This window comes from Staurois parvus, unplaced genomic scaffold, assembly GCF_062004578.1.
Source record: "Staurois parvus isolate SC_StPar_1 unplaced genomic scaffold, SC_StPar_1.0 ptg000254l, whole genome shotgun sequence".
Lineage (NCBI taxonomy): Eukaryota > Metazoa > Chordata > Amphibia > Anura > Ranidae > Staurois > Staurois parvus.
Genome location: NW_028318050.1, coordinates 2236474 through 2258823, shown reverse-complemented (window position 1 = coordinate 2258823; position 22350 = coordinate 2236474). Strand labels below are relative to the sequence as shown.

The window sequence follows — 22350 nt, the reverse complement described above, 5'->3', positions numbered from 1 at the left end:
GATAAAAGGTGGAGCTTTTCTGAACAATGACCCTGTCGCTGTACATTGTGACATATCAGGAATTATTCATACAGTCTGGTGCAGTTACTGACAGGTCCTCTTTACTTTTTACAAGTTTTTTACATGGATTTAAACATGACTGTCAGGTTTCCTCTGACACAAAACGAACATCTGCGTCTCTTCTAAATAACATGAAGGAATAGGTCTGCTTGATGTAAAAGTGAAAGCAATCGCACATATTTCTGGAAGGTGGAGCGACATTTCCACCCCCTCCCCTGTATACAGACATTATCCCAGGGAGAGGAGAAGACGAGAATACAACCATTACTAACCAGAGACCGGCTGTGATCAGACAGAGAAAAGGAGACAGAAGGAAATGGCAGCATCAGGGGAAGAGGGGGCAGCACCGAATGTGCAGGGAGCGGCACCAAAGGATTGGGGAGCAGCACTGAATGATCGGGAAGCGGCAGCGAATGATCGGGGAGCAGCAACAAATGATCAGGGAGCAGCATTGAATGATCAGGAAGTGGCAGCGAATGATCAGGGAGCAGCATTGAATGATCAGGAAGAGGCACCGAATGATCAGGGAGCAGCACCGAATGATCAGGGAGCAGCACCGAATGATCAGGGAGCAGCACCGAATGATCAGGGAGCAGCACCGAATGATCAGGAAGCAGCACCGAGTGATCAGGAAGCGGCAGCGAGTGATCAGGGAGCAGCACCGAGTGATCAGGGAGCAGCACTGAGTGATCAGGGAGCAGCACTGAGTGATCAGGGAGCAGTACTGAGTGATCAGGGAGCAGCAGCGAATGATCAGGGAGCGGCAGCGAATGATCAGGGAGCAGAACGGTAAGATGATCCAAGTCCGTTCTAAACATCTGTCTATACTTTGTAACATAAAGGCCCAGCAATCATTTCTATATGTACTGAGGAGTGCAGAAGAGTCTCTTTAAGGATGAGATAAGATCAGCCAGAAATTGTCAGCGGCCCAATCAGCTGCAGCCGTTGAATTTTGTTTTATGTGGCTGGGGGGGGCCCCGTGGTCACATTTGGAGAATGTCCTGGACCAAGTCTAACCATGTGGCCTTTTTAGGTTGATGATATCACCAGCCTCCCCGCTCCTTTTGTGAACACTCACAAATGAAGTCAAGGGACAGATGTTCTCTGGCACCCACAGATCGTCAGTCAGGAGAAAGAATAGAACTCTTTCTTTGTAAACAAGGCAGAGATCAGTTCTGACAGGGGGGAATTATTGACCCTGTGTCCCTGCACAGCAGGGAACATGATTCTTCACTTCCCATAGTACCAGCACCACCCAGTGTACACCAAGTACATAGCTAACCCTTTGATCCAGGGGAGCATTTACCAGGAGGTGGAATTTTTAAGGAAGCGTCGCCACTCCCCCTTTCCCGGAAGAAGGGACTCATGTGGCAGGTGACCAGGGTCGGTGCCAGGGCCAATCTTCAGAGAGAGTGGAGAGTCCACCTGAAGGGAGATAGGGCAGGCAGTCAGGCGAGGGGTGATGATCTGATAGCAGACAGCTGACCACGGCAGGGAGAGCTCACATACACACAATGGTGAAGTGCGGGAATTCCAGCACACAATATCTGCTGATCTCTATCTGATCCTTTGTGTATGCCTCCCAGCTGTCACTTGTCCTCCACTCCTCTCCCCCTGGATGATTGGTGTTTTTTTCCCCCCCAATGGCTGCCCCATGCTCCAGCCCCACCCCAACTGCCTCTGGGTCTGCTTGCAGTGAGATCACCAAGGAGCCGGTAAGCAGAAATCCGGGAAAGCACAGCTCCTAGGACAGGAGTGTAAGAAGAGGCTGCTGCTGAAGGAGAGGAACCTGGATCTCTCCCCCCTCTCTCTCTCCCCCCACTCTCTCTCCACCCTTTCTCCCCCCCCCCTCTCTCTCTCACAAATTTAAATTCAAATTAGCTTTATTGGCAGAACCAAATAACATGTTAGCATTGCCAAAGCAGTTTGTATGGGAAGGGGAGGGGATAAGGGGTAATATAACGAGGGATGGGGAAAGGTCCATGTAAAGGTTTTTAAGTCCTCAGTGTTTCATGTCCCTCTATTTTCACCATTGGCTCCTCTTCTCTAAGTAGAATTTAGAGTTTCCTCCTCTCTTCTATAGATGTGAAGTTAGGGATGAGAGCAGAGAGTCTCTGGAAGTGAGTGTCCCTCACTTATGAGTACTTGAGGCACAGTAGCAAGCAATGGTCCTCATCCTCCAGGACCCCCTGGTCACATTCCTGGCACAGTCTACTCTCCCTGGGTGTATAGGTCTGTCTGTGCCATCCTGATTTGATTTCCAGGCTGTGGGCACTCAGTCTGTACCGGCTCAGGGTCTGTCTGTCTTTGGGGTCTTGTAGGACCTCCAGGTAAAGGGCCAGTTTGTAGTCTCTGCAGTAATTGGTAACAGTTTCAGTTCTCCATTTCTCAACATATTTTTCTTGGGAATCATTCATTATGTTTTTTATTTGAGATTTTGTCAGACCAGGTTGTTGGGCATTTGGGATACACAAGGCGCTGATGAGTTGTTGCAGACCATATGGCTTTGACTAGTCCTTATTGGTTAGTAGGGCCTTATGGTGGTATGAGTTAGGACTGCTGTTTTGTAGATGGCCCCAGTATGATAGCACCCTCCTCTGTACTGCGAGAAGCAAAGGAAGTCTGCCCAGCTCAGACTGGCAAGCACTGTTGGTGGTGCTCCAATGGACTTGGAGGACGTGCTTGAAAAATTCCAGATGAAATATTTCTGGTGGGCTGGAGTCCCATTTGGATTGGTCTGGGTAGGTGACAGGACCACAAATTTCACTGCCATAAAGATAGCGCTTTATGGTGATAGCGCTATCAAAGTTCCTAAGCCAGACTTTTACTGGTGGTGTTAGGTGGTCCATCTGTCTCCTGATGGCGTAGAAGGCTCTGCATGCCTTGTCTTTCAGGACCTCTATGGCTGGCTTGAAACGTCCTGATTGGTTAATTTCTAGGCGGAGGTATGTGTAGGATGGAGGTATGTGTAGGATGGAGGTATGTGTAGGATGGAGGTATGTGTAGCTGTGGGATTCATCAAGAGTGCATTTGTTTAATGTAAAGGACGGGCTCTTAGTTTGTTTCGTGTTCTTCCTTTGGAACAGAATGATTTTTATTTTCTCTCTCTCTCTCTCTTTCCTCTCTTAATGTGGGGGTACAATTTTTGCATTGCCTATAACAGCACAAAAACAAAATACACCACTTTTTTGATCACCCTAGATGTTAACCCCTTCCCGATCAGTGTCATCTGTACAGTGATGGGGCACATTTATAGCACTGATAAATATAATAATATCACTGTCCCGTTACATGTCGCTGATCACCTCCAATACTAGTATAAAACAAAATAAAAATTCCAGTATATTTGTAGACGCTAAACTAATCAGTATACGCTTATTGGGATTTTGTTTACCAATAATAAGTAGCAGAATACATTTTGGCCTAAATGTATTTTTACATTGTTTTATAGCAAAAAGTAAAAAAAAATCTATATATATATACACACATACATACATATACACATATAAATACACACATATACATATATACATACATACACACACATATACACATATATATATATTGTGACAGTACGAAAGGCGAGGTGATTGATGGACGCTATGACCCTGATTTACTATTGTGCCTAGGTGAATATTCGTGGGCGAACGTCTAATTTTTATGAGCGACCGTCTACTTTTAACCCGCTAAGAGATTCACTACTGAGCAGCGTCAACAAGTAGACGCCCAATCGAATTTACTAACGAGACACACACCAGGAACAAGAGGCACGTCTAACACCATGAAAAATCACTTCAGAGACGTTCACTTTGAAATTTGTTTTGCCAAATATCAGGAATTCACTTTAAACAATATCTGTCATTTAAAAAAAAATTAAAATGTGTTAAAAAGTTTTTTTTTTAAGCAAAACGACACAGTGAAAAACTAGACGCTCGGGCAGTTTATTTGGCTGATACAAATGCGCATGTGCAGAACACATTTTAGACGTCCTCTGTGGGTGCTTGCTTTTTAGCCACTGTTCAATAGTAAATCTCTGTGTGGATTCCTCTGACAGCCGGCACTCGGTCGCGTCTCCTGTGTGTGGAGTCCTCTGACAGCCAACACTCGGTCGCGTCTCCTGTGTGTGGAGTCCTCTGACAGCCGGCACTCGGTCACGTCTCCTGTGTGTGGAGTCCTCTGACAGCCGGCACTCGGTCGTGTCTCCTGTGTGTGGAGTCCTCTGACAGCCGGCACTCGGTCACGTCTCCTGTGTGTGGAGTCCTCTGACAGCCGGCACTCGGTCACGTCTCCTGTGTGTGGAGTCCTCTGACAGCGGGCACTCGGTCGCGTCTCCTGTGTTTAACAAACAGCACTTGGCATATCTTTATGTATTCTAATTTGATTTCCTTAGTTCTATTGATTCTATTTTTGTTTCTTATCCTTTATAAGTATTTCTGTAATGATTTTACTTATTTCAAAGGTCTAGATAATATTTATTTTGACAGCTGAATGTAAATATAAAGGTCCGTAATAAAAAAAAAAAAAAAAACAGCGTGGGTCCCCCTCAATATCCATACCAGACCCTTATCCGAGCATGCAGCCTGGCAGGTCAGGAAAGGGGGGGGGAAAGCGAGCGGCCCCCCTCCTGAACCATCCCAGGCCACATGCCCTCAACATGGGGGAGTGCTTTGGGGCAGGGGGGCTCCCCCCCAAAGCACCTTGTCCCCATGTCAATGCGGACAAGGGCCTCTTCCCCACAACCCTGTCCGGTGGTTGTGGGGGTCTGCGGGCGGGAGGCTTATCAGAATCTGGAAGCCCCCTTTAACAAGGGGGCCCCCAGATCCTGCCCCCCCCCCCTACGTGAATGAGTCTGCGGTACATGGTACCGCTACTAATTCACAAAAAAAGCAAAAGTGTAGTGTAAAAAAACACAGTACAGGGTCTTTGACAAGTCCTTTAATAAAACAATGTCCCCCAAAGTAGATCCAGCGTCAATCACGGCGACCCGAAAAAAAAAAAAAAGCTCCACTCTAGACAGAGGCTACCAGCCTTATGCAGTGAGTCACTCTCTGACAGTTCTTATATAGGTAAGGGGCGGGTCCAGCCGGGGACATCATCCGAGTGACCCCGCCCCATGTCACATGCTTGCCGAGTGACCCTGCCCCATGTGACATCGTTGATGTCACATGGGGTAGGATCACATGCTTGATGTCCCCGGCTGGCCCCACCCCTTACCTATTTAAGAACTGTCAGCGAGCGACTCACCGCATAAGGCTAGTAAGCCTCGTCGAGTGCGGAATGGGTTTTCGGGTTTTTTCTTTTTTTTGGTCGCCGGTGCGTGACACCGTGATTGATGTTGGATCTACTTCGGGTGACATTGTTTTAATAAAGGACTTGTCAAAGACCCTGTACTGTGTTTTTTTTACACAACACTTTGTTTTTTTGTAAATAAGTAGCGGGACCATGTACTGCAGACTTATTCACGTAGGGGGGGGGGCGGGATCTGGGGGCCCCCTTGTTAAAGGGGCTTCCAGATTCTGATAAGCCCCCCGCCCGCAGACCCCCACAACCACCAGCCAGGGTTGTGGGGAGGAGGCCTTTGTCCCATCAACATGGGGACAAGGTGCTTTGGGGGGGGAGCCCCCCCTGCCCCAAATCACCCCCCCATGTTGAGGGCATGTGGCCTGGTATGGTTCAGGAGGGGGGGCGCTCACTCGTCCCCCCCTTTCCTGACCTGCCAGGCTGCATGCTCGGATAAGGGTCTGGTATGGATTTTGGGGGGGACCACATGCAGTTTTTTTTTTAATTTCAGCATGGAGTTACCCCTTAATATCCATGCCAAACCCAAAGGGCTTGGTGTGGATGGGACCCCATGCCTTTTTTTTTTTACATTTTGGTGTGGAGTTACCCCTTAAGATACATACCAGACCCGAAGGGCTTGGTGTGGATGGGAGGGGGGACCCCATGCCGTTTTTTATTTATTATGGTGCTGGTTTTTAAATGTAATTTCCCTTTTTTTTTCTTCCCTATAGCTCAGAAATTCACCTGTCACTTCCCCCAGCTAAAAGAGAAAGTTTTCTTGGAATTTATATCCCTAAAGGAAACAATGTTTACTTTGCGTTTATTAAAAGATACAAAGTTTACTGTAACTTCAGGGAAAGTGACTTCTAAGCTTGTGCACTATAGTGAAGAAAAAAAAAGGCGGCATTTGCATTTGAAAATCAGCGCCGACATACACTTTGTATTGCGAAAAAAAATTATTAACAATTGTGTAAACCGAGGCATTATTTTCAATGGATTTTCATTCGTAAACCGAAAGTTCCGTTCCCCGAGGTGTTGGTAAACCGAGGTACGCCTGTATAGTATTGTAATCCTTTGTATTGGGCTACATAGAACCAACATACATCTGAATTGGCAACATAGCACAACATTTGTGTCACATTGGAGATATCTGGCTAGTTACACTGACCTTACCCAGGGACTTAGGGTGGATTCACACCACAGAAATACAGGCAGGATTAGTATTCAACAGCTCCGTGGATTAGTGGTTAGCACTACTGTCTTACAATGCTAGGGTTGTTGGTTTGAATCCCAACCACAGCAATGAATTTGCATGATCTCCGTGTGACTATCCTAACATACAGATATAAATAATGCAGTGCTGTATGGTATTAATAAATATTAATGATAATTGAAAAGTCACAAATTAGAATGCAATCCTGTATAGGTGCTCGCTGTTTTTACAGTGCAAGTGATAGAAATGCGCACTAACCAGAAGCGTATTGATAATACGCAGGTATGTCAATATCCTGAAGAATCCCCTCTCTTTTCTGGTCAAAGTGCAGATTGGAACTGGAAAATGTAAGGATGAAGCACCCTCGTGTGGTAAAGATGAGATCCAACAGGCCAGAAGTATCCTTGCAGAGATATATGGAATGCAACATTCCCCCTTTCTGGAACTGATGTTAGGATCACACTGGGGCTGTAAAATTTGTAAAACTCCTCAGTTTTTAATGCAGCATTCTACAGCTAATGCTACTAGCGTTTTAGAACGTCCTGTGTGCATGAGGTCAAAGATGCGCAGCATCTTTTGGCGTGTTTTTTACACATAGGGCATCCATTCACAAGAATAGCCTGTACTTTGCTGACATACATTAGGACAATGTACAGGGGTGAATGAGGCCAGAGTCAGTCACACTGTGGACTGTCATGTGGGAGAGGAGAGCTGTATGGGACGTGTGAGAAGTGTCTCCTTTTCTCTGGCCTCATTCACCCCTGTACATTGTCCTAATGTATGTCAGCAAAGTACAGGCTATTCTTCATTTTTTTTTTTTTACCCTATCTTTTTTCTTCATTTCTGTTTTTACCCTAACATACATGTGCTGGTGGCAGCATCTTTGCTTTCTGTCTAAATGATCCCTAGAATGTGAATAGAGTGAGGCCTTGTCTGTTCAAACACCTTCAATGCTGCACCTTATGTGAATGTCAAACGATGGGATGAGATAAGGGCCTGGACTAATGATTGATTGGATAATGCTGGTTTGTACTCCACCTCTTTTTGGGAAAGTTTGTCAAACCAAGAGAAGAGTGAGCGAAAGAAAAGTGAGAGAAAAGGATTTAAAAAAAAAATAATGGCATGGAGTCCCCCCCCCCAAATGGATAACAGACCCTTATCTGAGCATGCAGATACCGCATGCCTTCAAAGATTTATTTCCTTTGTTGAATTGCCTGCTTGGTTCACACTCGATGCGATTTAAATTTTGCTTTTTTTTCACCGTATTTTCTGTACCAATGAGTTATTGCATTTTCAATTGTGTTTTGCATTCCGATTTCTATTGTAGGCTATATGTGAAATTGCTATAAAATGCTGAAAAGTTAGACAAGAACTACTTGTGCTGCAGCAAATCGCTTACGTTAAGACACTCACATCCACATTCATTAGATCCGATATTAGGTACAATTTCAATTCCCAATCGCACCTGAAATCATGCACCCTGGATGCGACTTGGCATTTGATTTGCATGCCCTGCGACTTGCAAATCGCATGCCAAATTGCACCCGATGTGACTGGGGGCTAATACCACAGTCACATCAAAGTGGATTTTGAAGTGGTGCGACTTACACTACGGTCACATCATGGGACTTACAGTGAAGTCACATGATTTCAAAGTCGGGGGACATGCTGATTTAAAGTGCGATATGCAACACATCTGACACAGATCTCTCTGCAAATTGCATGAAAAGTAGTGTATTCATTACTTTAGAAATTGTTGCGGCTCCAACCAAGTTTGAACCACACCAATATGAACGCTCCAATAGCGGTCACATTGAGTGTGACTTGGCATGTTATTTGCATGACATGTGAGTTGCAAATCATATGCCAAGTCGCACCCTATTGTCTGCTATTAGAGCAGTCACATGGGTGCATTTCCGACACTGATTTCTATAGTAGTACATGTACTACTTTTGTGGTGATTTGCATAGATATCTGTGTCGGATGTCTTGCAAATCACAAGGAAATCGGCATCTTCACTGTACGTCGCACAATTTCTAAATCGGCTTTGATGTGACCGCGGTGTAAGGCCTTTTTATGTTTGATTTCCTGAGTGTTTTTCCGATTTATGGGAAATGCTGCATACTAGCAAAAGTGAATTGACATTTTCAGTATTGCATGCGAGATGTGGTCATGTGACTGCCTTAACTCATGCGATAATCTGGAGTGAATTGTGCCCATAGGGCCAAGAAATATTGCCAATAGGGTTCCCTTTCACATCCCTGTTCAATGTTCTGTTGTATGCTGCACAGGTACACTTCACTGTGGCTTTCTTTCTGACTCTGATTTGTGGGGCCTGTATACCAAGGGTTACCGCAGGTGGGAAGAGGATTCATCAGGTGCAAACACTTTCTCTGACCAAATGAATGACAGTGGTGGGTGTGGCCTACCTTATATAAAGAGTAGCAGTAGTGGCTGATTTTTTGCCTTGTACAGGCACATTATTTCTGCAAGTCCTTGTCTGTGGTGGTTTGGGGGAGGAAGAGATATTGTAGTGAATTGCCCCAGGCCACACTCACGCTGTGTTTGGGGGAGGGGAAGAGATATTGTGGTGAATTGCCCCAGACCACACTCACGCTGTGTTTTGATGTGGGCTGTAAATGTTTTGCATTTTTTTCCTTCTAAGGTGTGTTTGTGTGTTATTGTACAATGATTGTGTTTATTATCTTTGTATTGTAACCCTAACACATGTCCATTGCTCTGCTCTTCCAAGTTTGCTTTATTTAGACTGAAATGCAGTTTTCAGACAAACCTGATGAGAAATGTATGTGTGGGGGATTTGGGAAGGTGGGAGGTGTTTTTATTTGGCACGTATGTATTTTTATATTGTTATTTTGATCTGCAGCTTGTTTTGTGGATAGATAAGCCTACTACGTAATTTATATTATTTGTTTCCTGCTGTAACCTGTGAAAGCACAGTTCATTAGAAGTATAATCTTTTAGATTGTAAGCTCTTATGAGCAGGACCGTTCTATTTTAGCAACATCAAACCTGTGTTTTTTTTTTTTTTAACCAAGAAATTTAATGTACCTACTTGTTGCTGTCCAAATAAATGTGGAATGTGTATTTGATGAATAAACATTTGGACTATGTATTTTTGGGGGATTATTTCATGTTCTGGTTGAATGTACTACCATCCCTAACACTTATTTTTTGCGAGCTATATAATATGCCCAAATCTTCCTGAGCGCACATATGCAAGTATGTCCAAACTAACAAACCAAAAGCCCCCTATTGCACCACAAGACCATGTTATGTACCAATGAATAGGTCGTGTTCAATGTGCAGTTAGCTATTCTTTTGCTATAATCCTTTTAACAGTAATACATTAGGCCCCCAATTTATGTTGCCTTTGGGCCTTTACTGCCAAATATATACTCGCCAATGTCATATAGAGCTGCAAACCTACATTTACCAATGCCAAATCCACAATAGAACTGCAGACATATTTGTGAATGTCATATACACAATGGAGCCACATGGGAAATTGCTATGGTGCACAAATAAATGCTAAGATGGGTGTTGGAGGAGGCGCTAGAGCAGCTGTCATACTGTAAATACATCATGATGTTGGCGGAAGGACGTTTGCACACACCCAGAAGTGGTAGTGGGGAGTGTTAGTGGATGGTAGTGTAGTTAGCGGAGTTTAGTGGTAATTTACAAGTCTATTTTTTAGCTTTGTGAATTGTTCTTTTGTGGAATTCCAGACCACATCTGAACATGGCGAGATCGCTGTTCTCCACCGAGGAGCTGATCCTCATTTGCCGGGGAAACATTACTAATTGTTGTATTTTTCAGCTGAAAACATGTCCAATTCCTAGATCCATTGAGGTACATAGCAGAGGGTCAAGGTATTCCATAGAAGTTATTTTTCTTCCTAACTATACAGGTGGCACAGACACAAGCATACACCCAGGGCCACTGTTAGATATCACGGGGCCCCATACAGCATACCTGACAGCCCCCCACCGCCAGAGAAAATATCCAAATTATATTTATGGTAAAAATACACTAAAAACATTAATGGACAACCATATTCCAACCAACCATATTCCTGTGAAATCTAAATGATAAAACTGTACTGAGTTCATAAATAAAGCTGTGTGTGTAATGGAGGTCTTGGGGCTCATTCACATGGGTGCTGTGGCCTGTAGAGTGGGAATCAGTGGTTGGTTTTTGTGGCTTTCGCCGTTTGCAGGCAACCTATGTTACACTATGGAAATGTTGCAGGTCATAATTTGACAAGCATATGGGTGCAGGTGTGCAGCGCTGAACACAGGCAGTGAGCATTCAGGGCCACTTCCCCACGCCTGACAACCTGTCAGATTAAAAACTGTGTTCATACAGCTGCTGTGTCCCCATAGTGTAACAGGTGGCTCCAGCCACATAAACAACCCCCTCATTCATGCTGTACAGGCCAGGGGCCCTGTTTGAATTTTTTTTTGAATTTTGTGGGTTTTTTTTGTTTTTTTTCCTCAGCCCATTAAATTCAATGGGCTGCCTAACGTGTGGGAACATGCCAAAATACTGCAGGCATATTATTTTCAAATTGTGTTTCACCTAACCGCACAGTAGTGTGGTGCCATGCATTTTTGTGGCTGTGAATGGGTCTGTTTTTAATAGACGTTTGTAGGTGCAATTACATTTTCAGCATGGTACCTGCACACATCTACAGAGGGCATTGCATTTCTTTGCTGTGCTGGAAAATGTGTGTTCTTGCATGCGTTTCTGCACCACCAATGGTGTGAACAAGTCCTAAGGGCCAGTTCACACTATAGAAACATAGTCTAGATGTGTTCCTGATGCGTTTTTGCATGTCCTTTTGGCATGCATGTTTTAGTGTGTTCCAGTACATTTTGGATGCGTTTTGGACACGTTGCATTGCATTTTTGTATCCCTTCCAGTTAGTTTTTTCTACTTTCTTTTTATTCAATTTAATTAGGGACATGTGCGTTTTAGTACATTCAAGGACGTTTCAATGTGTTCCAGTACAGTTCTGTGCAGAAACAATGCAGCATGGTCATCTTTGTTTACAGCACCTGCAATTCACTGAAAATGCAAGTGCTGATGTGAACTATGACATTGACAACCATATAACCTTCTTTCTGTATGTTTGTGATGCTGAAAAAGCAACTGAAACACATGTAGTGTGAACTGGCCCTAAAGATTATTAGAGGTCAGGGAACGGGACTGACCAGGGATTGTGAATTCAATCAGACTAGTGGTGAGATACAATCAGCAATCGTATAATAATGAGAGATCTGAGCTGTAGCTGATAGAAAATGAGACACATTCACTTGATCAGTAAATAAATAGTTAAAAAGAGTGGGGCGTGATCCATAGATTTGCATATGGGACAGGTGATGATGGGGTGGGGGAGGGGGTCAAGTTGTATAAGGAGACAGATTTAAAACAAGAGAAAAAAGTTACAATGAAATATACACAGCATGAAACTTGCACATTTCCTAATTGGCAGAAGAACAGGACGCAGGTAACATTCATCCACTTTCTAGTCATTAGGCAAAATCATAATTGATTGATCAATATTCCTGGCACTGATACAACCCAGAAAATTGATCTCCATTTTTTTTTAACGTTCATAAATGTCAAGGAGCTTATAATCTAAGGGCAGAAACTCAACCATGTAACTAGGTCCAACGAACCTAACAGCATGTCTTTTGAGTGTTGGCAGAAACACATTCATACAGGGAAAGCATGCAAACTGGGATGCAGTCATGACTGGAATTAGAACCCATGACCCAAGTGCTGTAAATTCTGATCTCTAACCACTAAGCCACTGTGGGAGACACAGTTTGAGCTACAATGTAGAATAGTTACATTGTTTAAAAATGATAAAGCGAGCGCAGGTCAAATGATATAGACTACTAAAATGGTATTACACAAGATAAATATAACCACGAACAGTAGTGCATGAACTCGTGAAAGGTCATCCACCCCTGTGACAGTGTACTACACTATTAAGCACCTTTCTGGCTCCTATGGCTGAGCTAATTCCTCCCCAGGACCATTTGGGCACCCACCCTGATGGATGGATGGATGGTTGGAGCTGGATGACTAACCCATAGCTGCCAGCATACCGCTGCACCCCCAGATGTGTGATGTGTATAACCCATGTGCATTAATACTTTTGTTCTGGTGAGTGTAGACCAGTCCCAAGGGTGGTTTATCTTTCACGAGTTCATGCACTACTGTCCGTCACGGAGAGACCACATGTGCCATTCATAGGCACTCACTGAGTTGGTACTCTCACACCAAGGACATTCCATTATTCAGGAATGATTATATGAACTTATTTTAGCACCATTTACCATTTTACATCATTATTGCAATTCTTTGCACTTTTTGGTTTTTACATGCGTTCATTATTGATCACATGCATTTATAGCGCTGCACTTGTCTTTAACATAGAATAGTTACATGATTAAAGAGAATGAAGATATATATTATATTGGGAACTTAGAACTAGACATTCCAAATTATTTAAGATATAAGTGTGAAAATGTTTAACATTTGAAAATAGAATGTATGACATTCATTAGTAAATGCATTAGTTGTCTGATCATTTTGGAGAAACAGCAAAAAAAAAAAAAAAAATTTGAATATAGGTGTACTATTTATGTTACATTCTAAGTCAGTGGTTCTTAACCTTGTTGGAGGTACTGAACCCCACCAGTTTCATATGCGCATTTACCGAACCCTTCTTAATTGGAAAAATAAAATATGATTTTTAAAATTCAAAACATAGGTATATATTTAGGTATATATCTATACATAGGTGCACAAAATGAACAAAACCGTTAAGAACAAAGAACAAAACCATTAAAACATGATTTTCACACAAAAACAAAAACATAATAATGAATATTTACTGCACGAATCATATGAGTCGGGTGTGGGTCTTCACCTCCGCTGAACCCACGAGACTGACTCACCGAACCCCTGGGGTTCGATCGAACCCAGGTTAAGAACCACTGTTCTAAGTATTCTCTTATGCTAACAGGAAAACATCAACACTACAATGCCTGCGCTTGTGCGCCATCTAGCAAACATAGCCAGTATTGCACCTAAAAATGTGCCAGATGCGATTCCACATTTACTAATAGCATAGTAGACGTTTGTCAATGAGATTGCTAGACACCGCTCAGAAGACTGACAGGTCTTCATTGATTTAAATGAGTCTGCCTGAATGTTCAGAGTCTGCTGGTAGACTCAAGTCTTAGTAAATCAGGGCCTATGTGTCACCTCGCATGCAATCATACTTGGGAGTTTAACCACCTCCCGCCCGCCATATAAGGAAATGACAGAAGCAAGGTGGTTCTCTTGCTCTGGGACGACGTCATATGACGTGATCCCATTCAAATCACGCATGCGCGGCTCCGGGAGCATGCAGCGCGGTGATCAGCAGTGCACTGTGTCCATCGGACACAGCGGATCACCAATCCACAGAAAGAGACGAAGATGTCGGCTTGGTCATGTGATCAGTTGTGTCCAATCACAGCTGATTGCATGTAAACAGGGAAATGCCGGTTATCGGCATTTCTGTCCTCACGAGCTGTCACTCTGACAGAGTAGAGGAGAGGAGAGCCGGTAATCATCATTCCTCGAAGGAGACATGGGCATATAATGGGTGGACACTTGGGTGTAGAGAAAACTAAGGAGAGGATAATCCAGAGATTCTTCTGGCAAGGCTTACATGCAGATGTCAAAGTGTATTGCCCAGAATGTCAGTATTTTGCACCTTCGCCCCATTTTTGCAATCCACTGGTACCTTTACCCATAATTGAAGTACTTTTTGAAAGGGTGGGCATGGATCTAGTGAGTCCAGTAGTAAAGTCTGCCTGGAGCCATCAGCACATACTGCTGATACTTGACTATGCCACCCGGTAGCCATGCCCTTGCGTAATACCTCTGCTAAGACTATTGCCAGAGAACTTGTCCGGGTATTTGGTCATGTAGGTATTCCAAAAGGGATATTAATGGATCAGGGCACGCCATTTATGTCCAGGGTCATGAAAGAATTATGCAAGTTGTTCAAAATTTCCCATCTCCGTACCTCGGTCTACCACCCCCAAACCGATGGTCTTGTGGAGAGATTTAACAAGACACTTAAGAATATGTTAAAAAAGGTGGTGGACAAAGATGGGAGAAATTGGGATTTTTTGTTACCATACCTCATGTTTGCTATACGAGAAGTACCTCAGGCGTCTACAGGTTACTCGCCTTTTGAACTACTGTATAGTAGACATCCCAGGGGGTTGCTAGATGTCCCAAAGGAAACCTGGTAGGGAGAGACCACGCCCTATAGAAGCATTACTGAGCATATTGCACAGATGCAGGATAGAATCGCAGCTGTCATGCCACTTGTACAGGAACATATGGAGCAAGCCTAGGAGGCCCAGAGAAGGATTTATAACTGGGGTGCCAGGATCCGTACCTTCAACCCTGGGGATAGAGTGCTAGTGCTAGTTCCCACCGTGGAAAGAAAATTCCTCGCCAAGTGGCAAGGTCCCTTTGAAATTAGGGAGAATGTAGGTGAAGTAAACTATTAAGTTTACCAGCCAGGGAAAAGGAAACCCAAGCAAATATATCATGTTAATCTCTTAAAACCTTGGAAGGACAGAGAGTTTACTGGCAGTACCAAGCCCCCAAAAGGACGTAATCCCCGTGGCCCCTCATGTACCTATAACTGAAACCTTGTCAGTAGTCCAACAGAATGACGTTAAGGAGTTTGTGAGAAAGAATGGAGATTTTTTTCTCTCACCTACCTGGACTGACTACAGTAATACAGCATGACATAGTTACCCAGCCCGGTGTCCGGGTAAATGTAAAGCCCTAAGGAATACCCGAGGCCAGGCGGGAAGCAGTGACAAAGGAAATAAAGGACATGTTAGAGTTGGGAGTGATTGAGGAATCTCACAGTGAGTGGTCAAGTCCCATAGTGTTGGTCCCAAAGCCAGATGGAACAATTTGATTTTGTAATGATTTCAGGAAACTGAACAGTGTATCTAAATTCGATGCGTACCCGATGCCTCGGGTGAATGAGCTCATTGACAGTTTGGGAACGGCTCGTTACATAACTACCTCAGATTTGACTAAAGGCTATTGGCAGATCCCCCTAACAGAATCTGCAAAAGAAAAGACGGCATTCTCTACCCCTGAGGGGTCCTTCCAATATAAGCGGTTTGGTTTGCATGGTGCTCCTGCCTCATTCCAAAGAATGATGGACCACATCACCGATATGCAGCTGCCTATTTGGACAATGCCGTCATCCACAGTCCAGACTGGGTGTCTCATTTGTCCCACTTGCAATCGGTAGTAAATTCGCTTAGGAAAGCAGGTCTTATCGCCAACCCCAAAAAGTGTGCCATAGGCTTGGAGGAGGCCAAATATCTTGGATACATTATTGGTCAAGGTCGCATTAGGCCTCATATCAATAAAATTGAGGCGATTCAAAAGTGGCCCCAACCTGTAAATAAAAAGCAAGTCCGGGCATTTCTTGGGATCACAGGATACTACAGGCGGTTTATTCCCAATTTTGCCACCATTGTAGCCTCACTGATCTGAGAAAAGGTAGGGGGTCGGTCATGATTGAGTGGAATCCTGAGGCGGAGACAGCATTTCAAAGGTTGAAACAAGCTCTCTGTGCCCAACCTGTACTTGTGACCCCAGATTTAACAACTGACTTTGTGGTACAGACTGATGCCTCTGATGTGGGACTTGGTGCTGTACTGTCCCAAATCAGAGAAGGAGAGGAGCACCCCGTGGTCTTCCTGAGTAGAAAGCTTAACAAACATGAGAGAAATTATGCAAATATTGAGAAGGAATGTTTGGCCATCAAATAGGCCTTGGAGGCCCTGAAATATTACCTGTTGGGAAGACAGTTCAAATTGGTTACTGATCATGCCCCGCTCAAATGGATGTGTGATGACAAGGAGAAAAACAGTCGAGTGACGAGATGGTTTCTTGCACTACAAGTGTTTAAAATTACAGTGGAGCACAGAGCGGGGAAACTGCAGAATAATATAGATGCCCTCTCCCTGGTTGGGGCAGTTGCTCAGCCGCAGTGGCTTGAGCGGGGAGGGGGGGTATGTGACAGTATGAAAGGTGAGGTGATCAATGTGTAACCTCGCATGCAATCATACTTGGGATTTTAAGGTGGAGTCCACTCCGGGTTTTCTGGGCCACAATGGCAGAGGTGGTTCCGGACCGGATTTTGTGCTCCACTGATGACCACCAGCAGGTGGTATAAATCAGGCAAGGCTGCAGCAAGGAGCTGCTTGTGGCCTGGAACTCAGAGAGCCATTCCTGAGGGAGCTGTGCATGAAAGTGTGTGTTATACCAATGAGGAAATAGTTTGCTTATTGTTTCATTTTTTTTGTTTTTGACAGGGAGAAGCCCTTCACCAGTGAGAGAGGAAAACTTCTATGTTTAGTTAGTGCCTGGATGGCAAGGGTTTATTTTCTGTTTATTTTTGATCTGTTGCAACCTTTGAATAAAATTGAAGACTAGTCGGATTTTAAAGCCTGCTGTGCGGTCTACCTTTTTCCCCAGAGAAGGTGATCCCCCACCTGAGCTAACCCCAATATAAATATATATATATATATATATATATATATATATATATATATATATTCATGTCCCTGTACAGTAGTTATGTCTTTAAAGTGCACTTTATAAAAAGTTTTGAACAGATAAAAGACTTTTTTCTTTTTCTGACCTCGAACGGATTAACTGGTTTTCAATGCATTCCTATGGGAAGCCGCATTTCGGTTTCCACATTTTTTTCAATACGAAAAGTCCCAGAGAACACATTAAATTCTTAAACCAAGGTACACCTGTATATAATTTGCTTTCTTTTAAATTGTCGATCTTTTACTGTTTATAACACAGAGTAGAAATCCCATTTGGTAATTAAATAACACTAAAAGAAAGCTCTATTTGTGGGTTAAAAAGGACATACATTTAATTTATGAAATAAACGAATGACCACGCATTGCAAAAAATGTCCTGGTCAGGAAGGGGGATAAATCTTCTGGAGGGCAAGTGGTTAAAGTATAACTAAAGACAAACTTTTTTTTTTTATAGTTTTGGATGGAGTGGAGATGAATTAGCACACCTGTCAGGTTATTATTGCTGTCCTTGTCCCCATTAGGGAGATTATCTCTCTCTATTTGTCCTGTTTACCATTATCGCTGAGAGTGAAAGTACAGGAAAATCCCAAATTGTGGATTGTCACCAGAACAGGAATAGAGGAGAAATCTTCCAATGAGGACTAGTTCTAGACAACCAGATTCTCTCACTTTGGAGGGATTTCCTCTCAATTCCTGTTTTGGCTATGGGACAGGAAAAAAAAACCCTGACAGGGGTTCTAACCCTCCATTATACTATACAAAATGAAAGAAAAACAAGGTTTCCCTCTATTTCTACTTAAGGTCACATAAAGGGGCTCTGGGAGATTATGTGAAGGGGTTAATAGAGGAGTTACTTATAAAGACACGGGGCCCGATGTACTAAAGACTGAGGTCGATATCCCATCATTTGATGGAGGAGATTTTAAAGTGAATTTTTCTTTTGTTTCATTTTGGTTTGTTAAAGCCCAACTCCGGGCAAAGAATGAACCCCTCCCCCACCCCCCTGTAACCTGCATGTAGTGTTTATCACCTTGTAAAGGAATGTATACTCTCCAAAGTTTGGGGACTCTCGCCAAAACCATTTCTTGATATGTGGAATGCTAATCCAGCGCTGCATATGTGCCCATACTGACAGTTCCCACTGACATCGCTCCTCTTCTGGATCCTGAGAGAACCCTGTCGCTGGACAGTCAATAGGAAGTGTCCATGTACACAGGCATTGACCTGGACACCAAAATAAAGGACCCTGCCTCCTGTAAACAGGAAAGAAGACTATATAAGTGAATATATCGGTGTACCAATAGTGTCTACAAAAACCCAAACGCCAAAATAATACACTTTCTCCCCTGAAAGTCCAAGGTGTGTTGTTGGCAGACCTATCGCAGCAATAGACCGAAATACACCCCTTCTTGTATCAGTGATTCAGGCTGGTGGTGGGGGGTGGAATGGTATGGGAGGAGATTTTCTTGGTACTAGCAAGGTGGACCTAATAAAGTGGCCAGTGAGTGTAGTTCACACACACATCTGATCTTGCTCATGGTTGGATATTTAATTGAACGAAGATTTAATTTATAAGGTTGGGCTCCTGAAAGAAGGGGGGGGGGAGGATAGAGAGCAAGCAAGAGATCTTAACAGAGATTGTTGCATAAGGAGTGAGATTTCCTTGCTCCGGCTTCCTAGGCACAGATATCAGTGCACCAAGGCACCAGTCTAAGGGGCTGGAGGCGCTGTCTGCCCTCCTGGGCTAGCTGCTGAGGCCTGCAGGAGGTTCATTGAGGCTCCAGCTCAGGGAGAACTGAGGGGCCTACTGCTAAAGTGTGGAGAACAGTCTGTCAAGAATCTGGCCTGTAGACTCATGGGGCAGGTTCTGTCTGATACTGGAAGGTGTATCTATGTACACAGGGACACAGTGAGAAGAGACCTGAGAGTGAGAGAACCTGGAGAGAAAACACTACTTTACTTCTTCCTTTGAGGGACTGTTCCAGATTGCTGGCTCCGGGCTGTTTTCAAAAGTGGATCTCCCTGAAAATGTACAGTTGTTAAAAATAATAGCAGTCAGACATCACTAACCGGATCAGTCACTGTTTTTTGGTAGAAATGATATCTCTACATGGCAAATAATTTCCTAGCAGGTGTAGTAGTGTAATAGAAATCCAACAGACCCAACAGTCATGACATGCATGCTGCTGATTCTGTGTCATTGAGACACTCATTGAAAGGGGCGTGTTCAAAATAATAGCAGTGTGGAGTTCTATTAGTGAGGTCATTCATTCTTTGAAAAACAGGTGGCAATTATTGCCCTTATTTAAGGAAGGAAGGCAGCAAATGTTGGGCATGCTGGTTACAGTGCATTTCTCTCTGAAATTCTGAGGAAAATGGGTCGTTCCAGACATTGTTCAGAAGAACAGCGTACCTTGATTAAAAAGTTGATTGGAGAGGGGAAAACATATAAAGAAGTGCAGAAAATGATCGGCTGCTCAGCTAAAATGATCGCAAATGCTTTAAAATGGCAACCAAATCCTGAAAGACGTGGAAGAAAGCGAAAAACTACCATTCAAATGGATAGAAGAATAGCCAAAATGGCGCGGACTCAGCCAACAATCATCTCCAGGAATATCAAAGAAGGTGTGATGTTCCCTGTGAGGACTGTTACAATTAGAAGACGTCTATGTGAAGCCAAGCTATCTGCAAGAAGTCCCCGCAAAATCCCACTGTTGGGAAAAAGACGTGTGCTGAAGAGGTTACAATTTGCCAAAAAGCACATTGACTGGCCTAAAGAGACATTTTGTGGACTGATGAAAGTAAGATTGTTCTTTTTGGGTCTAATGGGCGGAGACAGTTTGTCAGACGACCCCCAAACACTGAATTGTGGGGTGACATCAAAAATGCCATTTCTGAGGCAAAACCAAGAAATAGAGAAGAACTGTGGAATGTCGTCCAATCATCCTGGGCTGGAATACCTGATCACAGGGGCCAGAAGTTGGGTGACTCCATGCAACACAGATGTACAGCAGTTCTCAGAAACAGTGCGACTACAACCAAATATTCATGAAGTCATTCAAAGGAAAGGAAAATCTTCAAACATTTCTCAGTTTATATAGTGAATGTTTGAGTTTGTAAAGAAGAATACAAACACTGCGATTTTTTTTGAACCGTCTAATATTCACTTTTCTTCAGTTTTTTTAGAGGAACAACACAAAATTGATCTATTTTTCTTCATGTTTTGATTTGGAATAGAATGTGTCGTGTTCCCAATGCATTTGTGTTGATGTAAATAAAAGTATTAGAAGGATTTTCAGCTTTATTCACTTTTTTCAACACACTGCTATTGTTTTGAACATAACTGTATGTCTACATTTTCTGCTCTAGAGACCTCTCTGGAGAAGGGTAACTGCTACTACGAAGAATCCTTTCTTAAAGTGGTTGTAAATCTCAGACATGACATATGAACAAAGCATATCCCTCTATAGTGTGTACTTGTCTCAATTAAGAGCACTAAGTGTCATTTCTATCTGCTTCATCGTTCTTCTGCTATCAGCATGAACCACTTCTGACAAGTTTTCCTGACACCAAGAGAAAAATGCTGACAGAGTAGGTTGGTCCAGCACACAGCTTGTGATTGACAGCCTCAGCTCTTTTCCTGTGTGCTGTGTGGAGGGGGTGTGTACCTTCCCTCCAATAATCTCTTAGATCTCTCACTCACTGAGCCCTTGTTAAATATCGCGACACTTATATTATTTAAGTGTCTGTCTTAGGCGTTTGAGGTAAAGTGTTCTAGTGCCTGGCTGATTTAAAACAGTGTGACTTTTATTTAATTCACACTTGGCATCAACATAAAATGAATACAAAAGATAAAATAAAATACAGAGTAAAATATAACAAAAGTTGTAGATTATGGAAAAAGAAATAAGCTTTGGAGAAATGTCTAATCTCTTGCCTGTTCTATGACAAGTGTTTCAGTCTCGGCAAGGAAGACAACAGGTGTATCAAGGCTTTGTAGGCCTTAAGAAAACAAAAATGTCAGTGCGTGTCAGCTGTATAATGTATCGATGTGTGTCTGTGAGTGAGTGTATGTGCCTCTCTATCTCTAAGGCACATCTTATATATATTTTACCAGACCAACCCACTAAACAGTTATTTCCTAATTCAGTGTGAGCTAAATAAGTAAAAGCCTTTTTTGTACTTCTTCTATACTTATAACTCTTAGGGTGACGTTATCTTCAAACCTCTTAGACAACAGAAATACATGATACTGTTACATGATATACAATGGCTTCACATATCTTTAGAAAGGGACAATTGATCACATAAATGCATAAATATAACCAACAATAATTGATACTAAACTTATCACACACTATTCCTAAATAATAAATTGATTATATGAAATAATTATCCAACTAACTATATTATAGATTAGACATGATTTTCTTTATAAAATACATATACTTTCTTTGCTCTACTGCATACCAATATCTTTTTACATTCCAATTTGCTATTCTTAAAACAAGCTTATGACCTGCTGACCTCTTAGACATGAATATACCATGGTTCATCTTTAACACCTGTTTTCCAAAGCTTTCATACACACGCAAAGTTAAAAATTACTTTACTTGTCATTTTAGAGGAGACACTGATATGAAAAGATACAGACGTCTGTTTTATGGTGAATTCATTTCTTACAATATTCCCCCTAAATATAATTTATCATATAATATTATATATACATTCATACTTCATTCATGGCCCAACTATACACGCTCTGAATCAGTTGTTCCAGATGCACCATTTTCCATAACCAGGTCAGTTAGATCAGAGGTAACCTTCCTTCTAATAATACCTGACAGGATTTTTTCACCTTCTTTCATTTGTTTCTTAATCAATTTGTAAAATTGTTTCATTCTAACCATAATACAGATTTGAAATAAAATACATAAAATCATAATAATAAATATAATAATTAATGGGTGTAATAATATATTTCCAACAGCTGCTGTTACTGAGGTTTTTCCCCACATTGATACAGTATTTTTAAATTTTGACCACCATGAACGACCTGAAAATTCAGACCAATCATGTTCTATCTCTAGTAGATTTCCTTGTTCA

The 22350-nt window shown here is 42.7% G+C and overlaps 1 protein-coding gene across 1 annotated transcript in view; it reads left to right on the top strand.

Annotated features, from left to right (window-relative positions):
* Positions 1-368: 368 nt before the first annotated feature.
* Positions 369-22350, top strand: part of LOC149459582 (uncharacterized) — a 112349-nt gene continuing 90367 nt past the window's right edge. Inside the window, exon 1 of the mRNA XM_089680967.1 lies at positions 369-849. Within this exon, the coding sequence (XP_089537093.1) occupies positions 377-849 (473 nt within the window). The 5' untranslated portion in view covers positions 369-376. The remainder of the gene's footprint in view (positions 850-22350) is intronic.